Source organism: Taudactylus pleione, unplaced genomic scaffold (assembly GCF_031769625.1).
Source record: "Taudactylus pleione unplaced genomic scaffold, aTauple2 ptg000276l, whole genome shotgun sequence".
Lineage (NCBI taxonomy): Eukaryota > Metazoa > Chordata > Amphibia > Anura > Myobatrachidae > Taudactylus > Taudactylus pleione.
This window is the reverse complement of record NW_028284678.1, coordinates 1900751-1914871: the sequence shown is the minus strand read 5'-3', so window position 1 is coordinate 1914871 and position 14121 is coordinate 1900751. Positions and strand designations below refer to the sequence as shown.

General features: G+C 41.3%; 1 protein-coding gene across 1 annotated transcript in view; it reads left to right on the top strand.

The window, feature by feature from the left end:
- TMPRSS15 (transmembrane serine protease 15) overlaps nucleotides 1-14121 on the top strand; it is a 441506-nt gene that overhangs the window by 17952 nt on the left and 409433 nt on the right. Inside the window, exon 3 of the mRNA XM_088481702.1 lies at nucleotides 12613-12721. Coding sequence (XP_088337828.1) covers nucleotides 12613-12721 — 109 coding nt within the window. The remainder of the gene's footprint in view (nucleotides 1-12612; nucleotides 12722-14121) is intronic.

Genomic DNA, 14121 nt, shown 5'->3' with positions numbered 1-14121 from the left:
TAACAAGCCTCATTGTTCCCCTGCTTGCTATGGGTGTCCATCCCAGTGAGTTAGTCTACATCATGTTTGACAGTAGTAAAAATCCGACTTCATTTGGAAACCATGAAAATAATATCTGCTAAAATTCATTTGAACTTGCTCTTTATCGGTGACCCCATTGCCCCAAAATCTACCTCATTGCCTTGAGTAGCAGTGCTCCTCACAGTGACTGTCGAAGATGTTCATTGTACAATTCTCTATATTTAACACGATTAAGTAGCGGCGAAAAAAATGGCAAAATATTTTTGCATTTTTTGGAAGCTGGAACACTGTGGAAGTTATCCCAAGTACATATTATGTAATTAAGGTCAATAATTAATTAAATACAATAAGTGGATGCACAAAAGGTTTTCAGTTCCATGTTTTCTTCTCCCAAAGCAGTAATACTGTTTTGTGGAGCATGATTCAATTTTTCTTGAAGATCTAAGGCTCAGTTTCTCATTGTCCAGAAACCAATTTCCTGAGTTTAAGCTGTTGTCAAAGGTAATCTTGATATTGTAACATATCACTCTTACTCTTTCTCTGAGAATGTTGGCTCTTGAAATAAACCAGTTCAAGGATTCACTGACACAATGTATCAATTTCTCCTGTGCACACTACTAATAGGGAACCCAACGGAAAAAACGAAAAAAAGTATTTCTGTTTTGTATTTTTATTAATAACCAATAGTTTATTGATTTTCACAGTAATAAAGCAATTCAGCTCTGGTACAACAGATGACATATCTGAGCGACATATAGCATGAGGCATAGGCACATCAAAGGTAAATTTGAAATTTTAACATAATTGGTCAAATGTCATAGGGTGAGAGTTTAGAAAATGTGAGAGTTTAGCAGTAACCTCTTACAGTTTTATCTTCAAAATGGGAAACCATCTGGATGAGAGTTTAAATTGTGAGAGTTTTTTGAGTCTAAAAAGTTGAGTTTGCATGTTCTCAGACTCTATTACATTGGCCGAGTTCAAAAAGTGTTTACTGCTAAACTCTCACATTTTCTACACTCTCACCCTATTACATTTGGCCCAATGTCTAGTTTTATGTAGCTTATAACATTTATATAGAGGAATCAGTAGATGGGGTCTATTCAGAGTTTGAACATGCATCAAACACCGTTTTTTTAAAAGCTACCGCAAAAACAAAGTACTGAAATAACATTTCCCTTGTAAAACCTATGGTGATGTTAATATGATTTACCTTGTGATGGGATGAAGGGACACTGAGAAAGGGATTAATTATTTGAACTGATATAGGATCCACCTCACCAGCTTCTTGGCAAAGATACCAAATTATAGGAGTGCATAGGTTCCCCAACTTCTTGAATTTGCTTTGCCAATTTTTTTCTGTAGACTAGTTTTATATTGCATGCTGGATACAAACCAAATGCGAATTTCTTAACGTAAAAAGGGCAGTCGTCCATTTCCACTAATGAGCAATTAAAAACTGCACTAGTTGTGTATGTTATTATTTTTTCAGTTCATATGTTTTTGTTGTCTACAGGGTTGCTTGAAGGAGTAAAAATGGTCCATCTTTGTTCTGATTACTGTGAAGCTTGTTATTAAATCTGCAAGCATTTCCCAAATGAGATCCGGTCACATGTTCAACAGTAACCATGTCATCGTCATGCATAATGGTGACACCGGAATGTCGACAATAGAATGTTGACATGGTCCAACATGTCGACATCCTCAGAATGTCGGTAGGGACTTATGTGACTGGCCAACTACTCTCTGTAAAGCACTGCGGAATATGTGTGTGCTGTATAAATAACTGATAATAAATGAAAAATAAATAAAAGCATTGGTTGCTGCCCGAGTGAGCTGCCTTAGTTTGTCTCTCTATACAGTTGTATGTATAATAGAATGACTGTGTGACCTTTTCGAAGAGGATAAAGTGGCATAGTTATCAGTAATTGTTTTTACTAAAATAATATGAAAGCGGGTGCTTTCACACTCTTTTCACATTGTTTTAGTTGCACTTAAATGTATCAAAGGGCTGTTGGAGTAGATTTAGCAAAAATCTTCTCCATACCCTAAAATTTGCATCTGATTCAAATCCTGATCATATTTTCCATAGCTGTAATGGAAAATTTTATTAACCCGAATTTACAAATTTCACACTGATATATTTGAGCCCTTTAAACTAATGCCATCTTCAGATGGCATTAGCCAAAGGCTTCCTCCTATGTACAAGTGAGAGAGAGATCTTTTCAGATATCTCCCCTTGCTCTTCCACTGCTGTGCCACCCACCAGCAATGACGATGCCGCTCCTACATTTACAGATACTGCACATCTATAATTTTTTAAACATTTTTAACAGATGCAATAATTTTCAGATATACTGTACTTACCTTTAATATTGGTGCTGCTATACTTGTCCGTTCTTCCAGCATCAATCCAGCTTTTGAAAGAGCCATATCATAGAATGTACAGTAGTGCTGTTGCAATATTGAGCACATAACAAATGTGTTTTTCGTAACAGGAAGTTAATCACCAGGACACAGCTTTCTCGCAAGCTCATTCCTGGCAGACGAATCTTAATACATTCTTGCAATATTTATATACAGTATATCCCATTGCTAGAACAGACAATTTTTTCAGATCACAACTGCTTTATATATGTGGATTGAGATAAATTGGCCCCAAAATAACATGCCTACATAAACCGAAGACGAGTCCTCCCTATGGATTGAGTAAGAAATAAATGGGAAAATGAGGGGAGTAATTATTTAATCAAATGCTCTTTCTATGGTGTGTGTAATTAGTTTAGTTAATACCAGTAGGCCCTTGCTGCCAAGGCATGCTGGCACTTATGATTCTCCAAACGCCATCATGCCCTTGCAGGCTTGCTTGGAGTCCATCTGAAAAGAACAATATTAGTTATAACTATTAATTACTATTATCTCTACACCCGAAGCACTGGGGCTGGTTGTCCTTAGGGAGGGGGACAACATTTGCTGAGGGTCCTCATGTCTCTAGGGATTTCATCTGCGGACTGACCAGTCTGGAGCTGGTTGCCACTATGTCAAGGGGACCTGACGCTGCGTGTCTCCATGCTATAGTATCACCAGCACTGATTTGTTCAGCCCAGCATTTGTTAATGAGAAATAGCGGGGACCCCATGCCGTTTGCACCCTGCCCATTTTTCAATACCAGCCTAGGATAAGAAGCCTGTAGCTGGTTATCATTTAGAGAGTGGACCCCACATACTTGTTTTTTTATAATTAACCCATTTTTACTGATCATAGTGGTCTGTGCAGTGCTTGGAATCAACTGCTGATTGATGGCAGATTCTCAAAGAACTTGTGATGGGTTTGCAGCGGAATAGGGGCTTCAAAATCAATGGGCATCAACGGCAGATTTTAATTGTCAGTCAAAAATGTGCATAGTAATTAGTAAATACTGTTTGTTATTTTAGATACTAAACCATCTTTGATGTAAGTCAGATTTGAATTGACTGTAAAACCGATAATTAGTAAATTTACCCTTAGGGGTAAATTTACTAAAGTGAGAGTTTTTTGATGTGAGATTTAAAAGTGATGTTGCCCATGGCATCCAATAAGATTCTACTTAACAATTATCTAGCACCTTCTAGAAGATAATAATCTGATTGGTTGCTATGGGCACTTTTACAACTCACTTCTAAAAACTCTTACTTTAGTAAATTTACCCCTTAGAGTTTACGGGCAAAATTTATTAAGCGGCGTGTTCTAAACCCCGGCAGTTTGGTGGCGGTTTGATGGCAGGTTCTATTCTGTTCTAAACCCCTGGGATTTGGTGGCGGGTTTTGCAGCAGTTTCTAAATGACAGTCCTGTTCTATTTTATTCTAAAATGTGTTTTGATGTCAGTTTTGCAGCAGTTTTGGCCTTAGTAATCTGCAGGTAGCAAAACCGCCGGCAAACCGCAGACAAAACACATTTTAGAATAGAATAGAACAGGGCTGTCATTTAGAAACCACTGCAAAACCGTCACCAAACCCCCTGGGTTTAGAACAGAATAGAACCCACCGTCAAACCACCACCAAACCGCCGGGGTTTAGAACCCGCCACTTAGTAAATTTTGGCCTACTTGTGTGTTACTTTTTCTCACTTTTTTAAACTGCTGAACTGTCAATACTCCTGCCCATCGAGGACCATAGTGTGATGGCTTTTACAGACAAATAGCTCTTGATGCGGCAAAGAATTTGATGGGGGTGACAGGCAGTGTGTTACAAGGAGAGGTGACAGGCAGTGTGTGACAGGGAGAGGTGACAGGCAGTGTGTGACAGGGATAGGGGAGAGGCAGTGGGTGAGAGGGAGAGGGTGACAGGGAGAGGGAAAGGCAGTGGGTGATAGGGAGAGGGCGACAGGTAGTGTGTGACAGGGAGAGGGGAAAGGCAGTGGGTGACAGGGAGATGCAGTGGGTGCCCAACACATTATACCAGACTGTAGTGCCCCTCACTTATGTCACACTGTGGTGCCTCACAATTTATGCCACAACATAGTGCCCACACATTATGCCACCTGTATGCCCCCACATTATGTCTCACTGTAGTACCCACACATTATGCCACTTGTAGTGCCCACACATTATGATACACTGTAGTCCCCACACATTATGTCACACTGTAGTACCCACATTATGCCACCTGTAGTACCCACACATTATGCTACCTGTAGTGCCCACACATTATGCCACACTGTAGACCCACACATTATGCCACCTGTAGTGCCCACACATTGTGTCACCTGTAATACTCACACATTATGCCACCTCTAGTCCCCACATATTTTGCCACCTGTAGTGTCCACACATTATGCTACACTGTAGTGCCCACACATTATGCCACATGTAGTGCCCACACATTATGCTACACTGTAGTCCCCACACATTATGCTACCTGTAGTGCCCACACATTATGCTACACTGTAGTCCCCACACATTATGCCACCTGTAGTGCCCACACATTATGCTACACTGTATTGCCCACACATTATGCTACACTGTAGTCCCCACACATTATGCCACCTGTAGTGCCCACACATTATGCTACACTGTAGTCCCCACACATTATGCTACCTGTAGTGCCCACACATTGTGTCACCTGTAGTACTCACACATTATGCCACCTCTAGTCCCCACATATTTTGCCACCTGTAGTGTGCACACATTATGCTACACTGTAGTGCCCACACATTATGCCACATGTAGTGCCCACACATTATGCTACACTGTAGTCCCCACACATTATGCCACCTGTAGTGCCCACACATTATGCTACACTGTAGTGCCTACACATTATGCCACCTGTAGTGCCCACACATTATGCTACACTGTAGTCCCCACACATTATGCCACCTGTAGTGCCCACACATTATGCTACACTGTAGTCCCCACACATTATGCTACCTGTAGTGCCCACACATTGTGTCACCTGTAGTACTCACACATTATGCCACCTCTAGTCCCCACATATTTTGCCACCTGTAGTGTCCACACATTATGCTACACTGTAGTGCCCACACATTATGCCACATGTAGTGCCCACACATTATGCTACACTGTAGTCCCCACACATTATGCCACCTGTAGTGCCCATACATTATGCTACACTGTAGTCCCCACACATTATGCCACCTGTAGTGCCCACACATTATGCTACACTGTAGTGCCTACACATAATGCCACATGTAGTGCCCACACATTATGCTACACTGTAGTCCCCACACATTATGCCACCTGTAGTGCCCACACATTATGCCACCTGTAGTGCCCACACATTATGCTACACTGTAGTCCCCACAAATTTGGCCACCTGTAGTGTCCACACATTATGCTACACTGTAGTGCTCACACATTATGCCACATGTAGTGCCCACACATTATGCTACACTGTAGTCCCCACAGATTATGCCACCTGTAGTGCCCACACATTATGCTACACTGTAGTCCCCACACATTATGCCACCTGTAGTGCCCACACATTATGCTACACTGTAGTGCCCTCACATTATGCCACCTGTAGTGCCCACACAGTGTACTCACCAGCAGCATCCTCAGGCAGCCAAAAGAGCAGCAGTCACAGCCTCACAATGAGTCACACGCATGAGGCTCCAATCAGAGCTCAGCACATGCTCCTCTGACCCCTCTGCAGAGACTACTGGGGTATATTACCCAGTAGTGCACTGCAGTGCTGAGCCTGACGGCACTGTGCCCTGGTCCTCTCAGCATGTAGCTGCCGGCTGGCTCAGTCACAGCCTTGATGACTGCCTGGCAAGCAGCTGCACTGCAGCCAGCCATACAACTACAAATGGTGCCGGGCAGTGTGGATCCCTATATTATGGTGGGCCCCGGTGCAGTGTAGCGGCTGCACCATCGGTAGTTCCGCCCCTGTGTAGTTCCATGTTTGTCACTACAGCAAACCCTCACTGATCATATGAGAAGTACACTGAAAAGTGTTGGAAAGATCCCCAGTGACAGTGTTCAGCAAGAGGGGACAAATGCTAAGGAAAATAATTTGTAAGGTTAATAAAATAAATAAAAGAAAAAACAGTTACATTCACAAGGCCGTGTATGCAAGTTTAATTGCAATCTCTGGGGTTATCACTATTGGTTACTCAGACCTAGATTCAGCTATGCAAGCAAATCCAGATTTGAGTTCCCTCGCCTCTAGTTCCCTAGCCTCAAGCCAGAGCACTTGTTAATTTTAACTAAATGAAGAATCAGAAGCCCCCTTATTGAAAGTTTCCTTTCACTATACATAAAGAAATTGGTGTTCATTGGTTGTTTGTTGCCGAACCGGTCAAGCCATTCTCAGCAGTTTGTCTGTGGTGATTTACCCACCAGTGCCGCAACATTATTAAAGTATCCCAAAAATGGGTGGCAAATACATTAGTATAATTAAAATAATGATGAAAAAATATAAATAAAAAGCATATGCATCCAGTAAAATCAACATATAGAAATCCATGTGCGGCAGGTAGTTTGCATAATAGAATCAACACCTATAGTGGTAATCACACTATCAAGCAGAGTCTTTGAGAATTAAAGATGTTAGTATGTAACAGTTCTCAATCAGTACAATGCTGGTAAGTTGTGACGCTGTAGCAGGTTGTTTAAAGCTGTATATGTGCTCACAAACAGGAGAAGTTGTCTCCAATAAACTTCAATAAGAGTGTTTCAGAGCAGCTGGAGTATAAATATATGGTGAGTGAGGGTCAGCTCAAATAGACATAGCCCTCCACAGTACTCATGCTCCACTTGTATGAGAGCACCACTCCAGTGGGTCTTAGATTGTAAGTCCTCCAGTCATATGGATGTATGTTCTGGCGCAGTGTAATGGCTTCTCTCTCCGTGGTCCCTCCCAACCCTGCACTGTGAGTCGTGCACCCCCACAGGGCTAGATGTAGTCATGTAAGTGCCGGCAACTGCAATTCACGGGGAAGCTTCTGCTACAGGTCTAATGTGAATGATGAGATCCTGCCACACAACCGAATAGCTCCGTAACCTCAACGTGTTTCTCCACACTGAGGCGGCTTTTTTAGATTTCAGCCTCTTGAAAAAGCCGCCTCAGTGCGGAGAAACGTGTTGAGGTTACGGAGCTATTCGGTTGTGTGGCAGGATCTCATCATTCACATTAGACCTGTAGCAGAAGCTTCCCCTTGAATTGCAGTTGCCGGCACTCATGTGACTACATCTAGCCCTGTGGGGGTGCAAGACTCACAGTGCAGCGTTGGGAGGGACCACGAAGAGAGAAGCTGTTACACTGCGCCAGAACGTACATCCATATGACCGGAGTACTTACAATCTAAGACCCGCTGGAGTGGTGCTCTCATACAAGTGGAGCATGAGTACTGCGGAGGGCTGTGTCTATTTGAGCTGACCCTCACTCACCAGTTATTTATACTCCAGCTGCTCTGAAACACTCTTATTGAAGTTTATTGGAGACAACTTCTCCTGTTTGTGAGCACATATACAGCTTTAAACAACCTGCTACAGTGTCACAACTTACCAGTGTTGCACTGATTGAGAACTGTTACATACTAACATCTTTAATTCTCAAAGACTCTGCTGGATAGTGTGATTACCACTATAGGTGTTGATTCTATTATACAAACTACATGCCTCACACGGATTTCTATGTGTTGATTTTACTATATGCATATGCATTTTTTTTACATTATATTTCATCATTATTTTAATTACACTAATGTAATTGCCACCCATTTTTGGGATATTTTAATAATGTTGATTATTGAGTATTGTTCTCTTCTAATAAATATCGGTACAATATCCCTTGCTGTGAGAGATAAGCACCGCCTATTACTTTGTGTTTTCTTGACTTTAGTAATTATACCCCTATGGGCTCTATTTACTACAATCCTCATATTGAATGCGGATTGTAGTGTGATATTACCAAGTGAATTCGCAATGCGAATTCAGGCAATATCACAGGGATTTACTATAAATCCCTTGAGGGACAGAGCTTGCAATAAAGCTCTGTCCCTGCGGATCCCATCCGCACTCTAGTCGCGGTATTTTTGGAAAAAATACCGCGACTAAGAGCCCACGCATGCGCCGACCCACTGTCGCTGCTACCCCCACCGACGCTAAGCCCCGCCCCCGGCATTAAGCCCTGCCCCGCGGTCGCGGACCCCCGCGACCCCCCCTCCCTTCATTACACTTACCTGCATCCTCCTGGCCTCCAGTGATCTTCTCTGGGCTTCCCGATCAGGTGATCTCCCATACTGCACTGGGGACCGATCACCTGATGACCGGGCAGCAGTGCACTGTGGGAGACCAGCTGACCGAAGAGGAGCCATCACCGGAGGCCAGATCACTGGACCCTGGATTCAGGTAAGTAAAAAAAAAATTTTTAATTTTTTTTTTCTTTTTTTTACAGCAATCAGCTTGCGGTCTGTTTAGACACACAGCTGATTACTGGTACCGACTCCCGGCTCTGCTCTCCCCGTTAGAGCAGAGTGGGTGCCCGGTAACCGGGGGAGACCCTGGATAACGCCAACTCCAGGTGGCGTTATTATCACAGGGCTTCCCCCGGTATTTTTTTACAATTTATTTTTAGTAACTCTGGTCGGATCACATTTCCCATTACAATTATGGGAAATGCGATCTGCTTTACTAAAAATAAGTGATAATTAGGGGTTGGAGTAGAATTTTACTAATTCTACTCCAATTGCCCTATAGTAACTACAGGTGAAACTAAAATAATGTGAAAAGGGTGTGAAAACACCCCTTTTCACTTTATTTTAGTAAAAATAATGTTAATAAATAGAGCCCTTTGTCACAGTCAGGTAGGCAAAAAAATGTATGACAACAAAATTAGCCAAGGTGGTCTCCTACCAAATGTGACATAACAGGAGGCATCGGGATACAGAGTAATAAATAATGTATCACTATTTTCAGTATCTTTATTTTCTTTTCCCCAGTATCAAGATCATCAGTCTATTGCTCATACAAAAACTGATTAAAATGAATCCTTGGTTGATTTACTTGGACTTACTATCTGCTGTTTCATCATTGATATTATATTGCCTTGTTTATTTTCTTAAGCGCCAGGATAGGTAAACATTTGGTTGGAAGTGTAGGTGAATGAATAATTCCTCCCAGGCAGCTTTCACTGCACTCATGATAAAGTGTTAATTTATTTTATTGTATTTTTTTTTTTATAAGATACATTTTTAATAGAAAAGATTCTGGATTCTTGTGTGTTCCATTGTTTAACTGCTAGGAAATAAGTAAATATTGTTAAAAAAAAAAAAAAAACACAGAGGATACTTTCCAAAATGAGCAGGAAAATACATTTTAAACATGCTCTTTTCATTTAAAGGTTATTTAAAGTTTTAGCCTTTTTTTCTCTGTGCAACGCACAATAGAAGAAACTTGCAAGGTCCAAAAATTCTGCTTGATAAGAGCAACTTTCACTTATTCTACACGCAGACTTTTTTACATACAGTACCCAGTTATTTAATATTTTCACATGAAAGTTTAATTCAATTAAAGTTTCTTGTGCCTTCAGGTTGGAAATTAGGATCCAACAAAAAGAATAATATTTCATAATAATCTAAAATAATATTCCATAAGTTAAAAAAAAGTTTTATATAGCTAGAAACTTACTTTACAAAATAAAAAAACAAAACTGCTTAAAAGTAAAGGAAAAGTTGGCACTTTATCTTAAGCAGAAGTTCTCTATTGCTGAAAGAAGTTAAAAGCCAAGACTGTGAACAGCATTGCCGTCTGCACTGAAAAACACATCATGCTGGGTACTGTACATACAATATATGGACTTTACAAGTATTTTACAGCATACTGAGCACATGCAATATGGTACAGTATGTGCTATCCATAATTTCATACAATTTTTTTTTCATTTTTAGATTTATAGATAATAAAGGTAATTCCCAAAAAATGCTGTTGACCTTTAGATCAGGTACAGGACAGCTCTAAAGTTTCTTTTACTGTAACTTACTTTGACTGAACTAATTTTTTTTTTTAGCAGAATTTTTTTGAATCCATTTAGAAATAAAAGTTTTCTAAGACTGTTAGGGGTAAATTTACTAAGAATCAAGTTTGGTCAAGTTTTGTTTTTTTAATCTCGTTTTGCATCGTCGAATCTCGGGTGATTTTCCCATTTTTCATCTCGCAAATTTACTAAGAAGTGAGTTTAGGTGAAAGTGAGTTTTCGGATGGTGATGCAGATCGAGATATCTCCCCCGAGTTGCAAGTTTAGATGAGATTACTCACTCGAGATTGCAGTGTTGTCTCTCTGCAAATCTCTCCCAAGCTAGCAGCCTGCACATATCTTTGAGATATGTGAAGGTTGCTTGTGTGTTAGACCTGTAAAAGAAGGGTTAAATTTTATTAAAAATTATGTAGGGTCCCCCACAAAAGCATAACCAGCCCCGGACTTGTCAGCCAATCCTGGTTCCTAAAACTATGGGGAACAAAACAAGTAGGGTTCCCCCATAATATAGAACCAGCACTTGGCTGCAGGGCCAGTGCTGGGTTAAATATAGGAGGGGGAATTGCATAGGGATCCCCTTATATTTAAAACCAGCACCGGACCAAAACCGACCGGGGTGTAATGCCACAACCAGGAGACTCTATCACCAGGGCCCCATGGCCAAAGCATTACACCCCTTGCCGGTCAGGCCAAGCTGGGGAATCCAATGTAAGGTTGAGACCCCCCATGAAGGGGTCCCTTCTCCCGAAACCCCAGGCTTGGTCTGAAGCCTGAGGATCTTCCCTGTACCCCTGGGCTGTGGGTAAAAGGGTAATAAAGTGTTAAATAGTAGTAAACTATTGTATTTTACAGTTGAGCTACAGGTCCCAGCATGCCTGCCTTTTGGTGCTTTTGGAACTACAGGTTTAAAAAAAGATCCCACACTCACCTCCATGCTCGCACTGGTCTCAGCGCGAGGATGGAGGTGAATATATGATCTTTTTGCAGGTACATCCAAACGTATTTCTACATGGGACAAGTGGACGTGAATATCTGGCAGCAGGTAAGTATGTGTGAATGGGATAGGTGTATGTAATAAAATTTTACTGTATACAGTGTGTGTTGTGTCTTTATTTAACTATTTGTTTTACAGTGGAGGTACGGGTGCCGGCTGCCTGCTGGCACTTGTAGTTCCACAAGTGCCAAAGGGCAGACATGCTGGCATCTGTAGTTCCACTGTTAACTACAATAGTTTACTACTATTTAACACTTTATTACCCCTGCACCCACAGTCCAGTGGTGTGGGGAAGAACCCCTGGCTTCAGACCAAGCCTGGGGCTTCAGGCTCGGTCTGAGAGGGTCTCCTGGCTGTGGCATTACACCCTGGTCGGTTTGGATCCAATGCTGATTTTAAATATAGGGGGACCCCTACGCAATATCCCCCCCTGTATTTAAAACCTGGACTGGCCCTGCAGCCAAGTGCTGGTTCCTAAATTATGGGGGAAGCCTACTCGTTTTGTTCCCCATAAATTTTAGGAACCAGGACTGGCTGACAAGTCTAGGGCTGATTATGCTCTTGGGGGGAACCCTATGTCATGTTTATTTTTTAATTAATCCTGTTTTTAATATTTACAGGCAGAAACATACACATATCACACTGATCTGTGTATGTTTCTGGCAAACTTGCAGTCCTGGAGGTGAGTGTTTAAAACTTCAGTTTGGCAGAGAGTTTGCTGTCATCTCACCCGAGATTGTCGTCCCGTTTCTTGGTAAATTTGCGAGCTGTATATTTTAGGTGAAAAGTACTTCCGACTTTGCCAGTTGGTGATAAGTTTCGAGTTTGCGATCTCACCCGAGTTTTACGAGTGAGAAGAGAGAACTCTCTCCCAAACTCACCAGAGTTTCCTTTAGTAAATTTGCGAGTTGAAAAACATGCCTAAACTCACCCGAATTTGTCATCTCGACCAATCTCGAATCTTAGTAAATTTACCCCTTATAATCTATTCTAAAATTAATTTAATTGCTGTACAAATAGGGTTCAGCGTACTTGTATTTTGGATATTAATATATTCATCACATTTTTAACTGTGATTTAATTTTCTCTCCAGGTAATACCAGCTGTGAACCTGGGAAAAGCAGCACAGCATGGGGATCCTTTAAAATAGTGTCTGGAGCAACTTACACACCAAGCTTGAAAGACCAGAACTCGTCAGATTTTAAAATTCTTGCTTTTGATTTCCAGAAAATGGTAAATCTGCGCTATTATTATTAATTAAATTACAGAAATGGAGGTGTTGCCTATTGCAACCAATCAGATTCTAGCTATTATTTTCTAGAAAGTGCTAAATAAATAAGTAGAATCTGATTGGTTGCTATGAGCAACACCTCCCCTTGTAAAAACCCACACTTTAGTAAATATATCCCTATGTTTTGAAATTTTTAATAGGGGTACAAAATATGTTTGAAGTAGACTATGTTGACAAAAGTGATTGGACACCACCGCACAAGAGAAATGCATACCATTGCACACAAGCTCCAAAGGACCACTAATATGGCGGTTTCGATAAGAACATTTTGTAGTTAGGCCCATGCACTTGAAGTTCTACGGAAACAACTTATCATTACGACAATGCCACCTGTCATGTTTCCAGGGTGACACTGTATTGGTATACATAAAATTCAGTAACACAGATGGACTGGCCAGCTCAGAGTCCAGGGACGGGATGCATCCCGCTATCCTTTGCATGCGTGCCGGCGTTAGCAATGTCGGTATACATTAAGAATCAAAGGACCGCTGTCTCTGTAAGAGTGGTCCTTTGCTAATGAGGGACTTCTGAGTCTATGACCCAGAAGCCCCTCTGGCGTCCTTCCGCACCACTCTCACAGCACTCTCCCGATAGAAGCCCATAGGCTTCTATAGGGTAACGCCATCAGGAGATAGCATTCCCCACTGCAGCCAAGCCCAGGAATGCATCACTAAAGTATGTTTTTTGTACAGTATATTGTTTTAAAATCATTATATGTCAGATAAAGTGTTTCATCACAAGCCATAATATTTATTAACCTGCTGTTGTTATGAGATTGCGTCCGATGTGTAGTGGACGTAAATCCAAATCAGCATACAGGTTAGATCAAACAGCTGATTTTCACATTAATCCTCAGATGTACAAATTAGAATGGGATTTGCATAACTTCTGGTTTTGGTACACTGCATTCTGTATGTTCGAGAATTCAAAATCCATCAACATAACTGAGATTTGACAACTATTAATGTGCACAAACACAGTCAACCAAAAAAGAGAGAGAAAAAACCTTTGCCTACAATAGATAAACTACTGTATTTTCTGAGATGTATTGCTTGAGCAATTGTGCTGCATTTGAATCAATCTGGAGGAGTCCGCTTTATTTTCTAACTTCAGACAAGAAGCTCCTTCCACTGAGAACAATGTATGCAGAAAAATATGTTATTTCTTAACTATCAAAATTTGTAATGTTTTTTATATGACTTATAGTACACAGAATAACTCCAGATAAGGCAAATCCTCAGGACATAAACCAGATGATTTGTGTTCAAGTCTGGGCAGACTATGCATGCGCTGTGGCTGCTGTACACATGTGCTGCGATGCCACTGCAACCCCGGTCACAGT